The sequence below is a fragment of the Rhagoletis pomonella genome, unplaced genomic scaffold, assembly GCF_013731165.1.
Source record: "Rhagoletis pomonella isolate Grant_MI unplaced genomic scaffold, Rhpom_1.0 Rhpom_scaffold_00003, whole genome shotgun sequence".
Taxonomy (NCBI): Eukaryota; Metazoa; Arthropoda; class Insecta; order Diptera; family Tephritidae; genus Rhagoletis; species Rhagoletis pomonella.
Genome location: NW_023458557.1, coordinates 7459965 through 7463254, shown reverse-complemented (window position 1 = coordinate 7463254; position 3290 = coordinate 7459965). Strand labels below are relative to the sequence as shown.

General features: G+C 41.0%; 1 protein-coding gene across 1 annotated transcript; it reads right to left on the bottom strand.

Moving 5' to 3' along the window:
- Positions 1–1897: 1897 nt before the first annotated feature.
- LOC118736005 lies at positions 1898–2566 on the bottom strand. The gene has a single exon (XM_036466110.1). It carries the CDS (start codon positions 2564–2566, stop codon positions 1898–1900), a length of 669 nt encoding a protein of 222 aa, XP_036322003.1.
- Positions 2567–3290: the final 724 nt, after the last annotated feature.

The following is a 3290-nucleotide window of genomic DNA, read 5'->3' as shown; positions in this document are numbered from 1 at the left end:
TGGGTACGCTCAAATTTGGCATCGCTGCAGCAAGTACAGCGCCAGTGAAACAGTGATGATATTTTAAGTACAATTGTACTTTTTTCAGTACAATTAATTTTAAAATGTCCAAAAGTACAATTTGCCGATTGTAAGTATAATTTCAACATCAAAAATACTTTTTGTACCAAACGCTCAAATCTCTTCTAGCACTTTGATTCTTAATCCGTTTACATTTAAGTAAATGGATATACCTATATTTCATATTTGTTACAAAACGAAATTATGAATTGTAATTTTGAATGTAAACGTGATTGTGAACAGTAATATTAGTGATGTGCGTTATAGTGATTGCGATTTCTTATCACCGGCGGGTGAAATATCCTCATCGCTATTTATTTTGAAAAAATCTTTGGAAATGCTATTTACCTAATGGCGATCCTGCAGAAATAGAAGTAATTGAGCAATTCGGGGGTTGCAAGTAAAAAAAAATTTATGTAAATTCCATGCGTTGAAATTATAAATTTCCCTTGAGGATTTCCATTTTATCGATAGTGATCTCATTTTATGTTCATTAATATGAACTGTCCTATATAGTGTATTAATGTTTTATCATCATTGTCTTCATCTTTGACAAAATTACACGGTCACCCGGTATTTATTTTATTTTTTTTTAATAATTTTAATTATTTTTTTATAAAATTGTAGCTCATTATCAAACAAAAACCTTGCAAATAAATCAAAACTTGAAAGAATGAAAAAATCAACAAAGTTTCATCAAATTTTCACAGTTTTTGTACAGAATTTGTAGACATGTTTTGAGTTAACAATTTTGTAGCCCATTCATTCTAGTATAATAAGGTGCAAGTTTGAAGTGTCTTGAAAATACCATTGATTTTTTGAATTTTTCTGTTTGCGGTGTTGCGCACTTTCTTCCATATAACGAACGTTCGAATTTTATATTAAATGGATGAATGCGCGTGTAGTGTTGTTGTTTTTTATTCCAATATTTTAAATTAAACTTTAACACCTTCAACGAAAAAAGTTCTCAAAAATCTACGCGAATTGTATGTATCTCGGACTCGCCCACCACTAAAAATGATTATTTAAATCTAAACTATATATTAAATGATATTTAATATTTGCTTTAGAAATGAAATTTCGACAAATTTGTTTAAACACAAATGTTAAGCGCATATGCAGAATGTGGAAGCGAGATTCTTCTGCTTGCGTTTCTATGTGTATATCATTTATCAGTTTAAGCACATACGATTAAAAGTAAAAAAATATTTTTAATTGCGGATCCGAAATATTTATTAGTTGCATTGATTTACTCAAAAATTGTGCCGAAAATCAATCGATTGTGCTGAAGGTGCCGGCTGCTTCAGAAAGGGCCGAAAAAGGCACAATGCACACTCATTTTCCATCACTGTCACACATACAATCTCACTATTCTCTTGACTTCGTTTTCCCCTTCCGATAACTTTTTGTTTCCGCGCTTGCCCAGCACCGCTGTGCAAAGCTTTGCACGCGCAGTCGCCCGCGACACATATGTGCTGATTTGGGCATCCCTAATCTACGGTATCCAAGTAGTCATATACGTAGAAATTTTGAGCGATACTATTTCGTGCCGCAGCTGCCCGGCAAGCGTCAGTAATTATTCTGTGGTTATCGATCGCGCACTATTGCAACGCACGAACAGCCTTATATGGGCTGCAAACCATTCCATATGTAACGGTGCTCAGCTGATAGGTGCGAATAGGATCGTCAGGAGACTCCCTCCAGAGAATCTGCTGCCAAACGCGATGTCTGGGGTCTACTTCAACATGTCGAAACATCTTAATGTCACCCGTAATCGCTACAGCGAATCGACGGAACCGGTGTAGAATGTCAACATCGTTCAGCGATACCCGTTGCTCTATTTAGCCGAAGCGTTGGACACCACCCGTAACTTCGTCAGCACAGCATGGTGTGGGATAAAGTAGCATTGTGACTCATCAATATCAGAATCCCCAACCACTTGCATGTGACCCAGTGCCTCGTATTCTTGCATAAATTCCACATATTTCCCACGGAGCTCCTGATTGCTTGCCAACTTGCGTTCAGACTGAAGAAATTGGCGGAGCGCTGCCCTGCGAGAATTCCCAAGTGCCGGGGCGTCACGACGAAATGGGATTTGAACACTATATCGCCCGTCTGGCCTCCGCGTAACACTGCTCATGAAGATGCGTTCACACTCGTCCTCTGCAGGGTGTCGTATTTCCGAGGAAGCTTCTTCCTCCTCCCAAAACTTCTGCAACAAAACATCTAGTCGTTGTTCATCGCATTTATTAGCTGTATATGCATGCGCTGTTGTGTCCTGAGTATTGGTCGTTGTCTGACCGAGCACGATCCAACCGAGGCGAGTCTGCAGCGCGCGCGGTTGGTTTGCATTACCCGCAATAATTGCTGGAGTAGTTGGATAATTGCTCCAAGTATCAGCACCTAGAAGCAGATATATACGCCCAGGTGTTCCAAATGTGGGATCGGCAAGTCGCAACCCATTTATATGGTTCCAGGAACTGGTATAAATTGACGTTACCGGCATGGTAGATGTAATTGTACGCAATATGTATACATCTAAGTTGATCTCCAGGTCTTCGTTGACCGTAGAATGCAAACTTATGGTAGCTATGCCCTTGGTGTAAGCTGACGGAGCCCTCCACCAGCACCTCGCAGCGTCGCCTACATAAATGCAGCTTATTAAACATTGACTCAGGTATAAGACTAACCTGAGGTCCCATATCACACAGCGCCCGGCAGAAATGTTGATTTCTAAGGTAATCGGTTAGGCGTACATTGACTGTAGCGAGCAACACGATGCGATCCCCATGGATGAGGAATGACTGAGCCTTGTCGGTTAGTCATTGACTCCGAGGCAATGATTGAGGGGGTGTGTTAGCTAAAGCTGTCACCTTCGCTGGAGGGGTTGCTGGTCTTTCTGCAGGTGAAGGAATACCAGTAGTATTCGTAGTCCCCTTATCTCCACCGCGGCAAAGTGGCGTGTTGTGCTTACGTTGACACAAGGAGCATAGTCCTGAGAGGCAGTCAGTAGACCTGTGCCCTGGTTGCAAGCAGTTAAAGCAATTACCTATTCGTTTTACTACCGCCCAACGTCCATGTCGCTAACGCAACCGGAACCACGATAGCGTCCCACTGATGGACTGACAATTTCATGACGGACAGAGCTCGGTAACTATTACGCACACAATAAATAATATCGCGCAAGGCCTTTGGTGTGTCAGCTGGATTGCTAGGCAAGTGCAAGATTC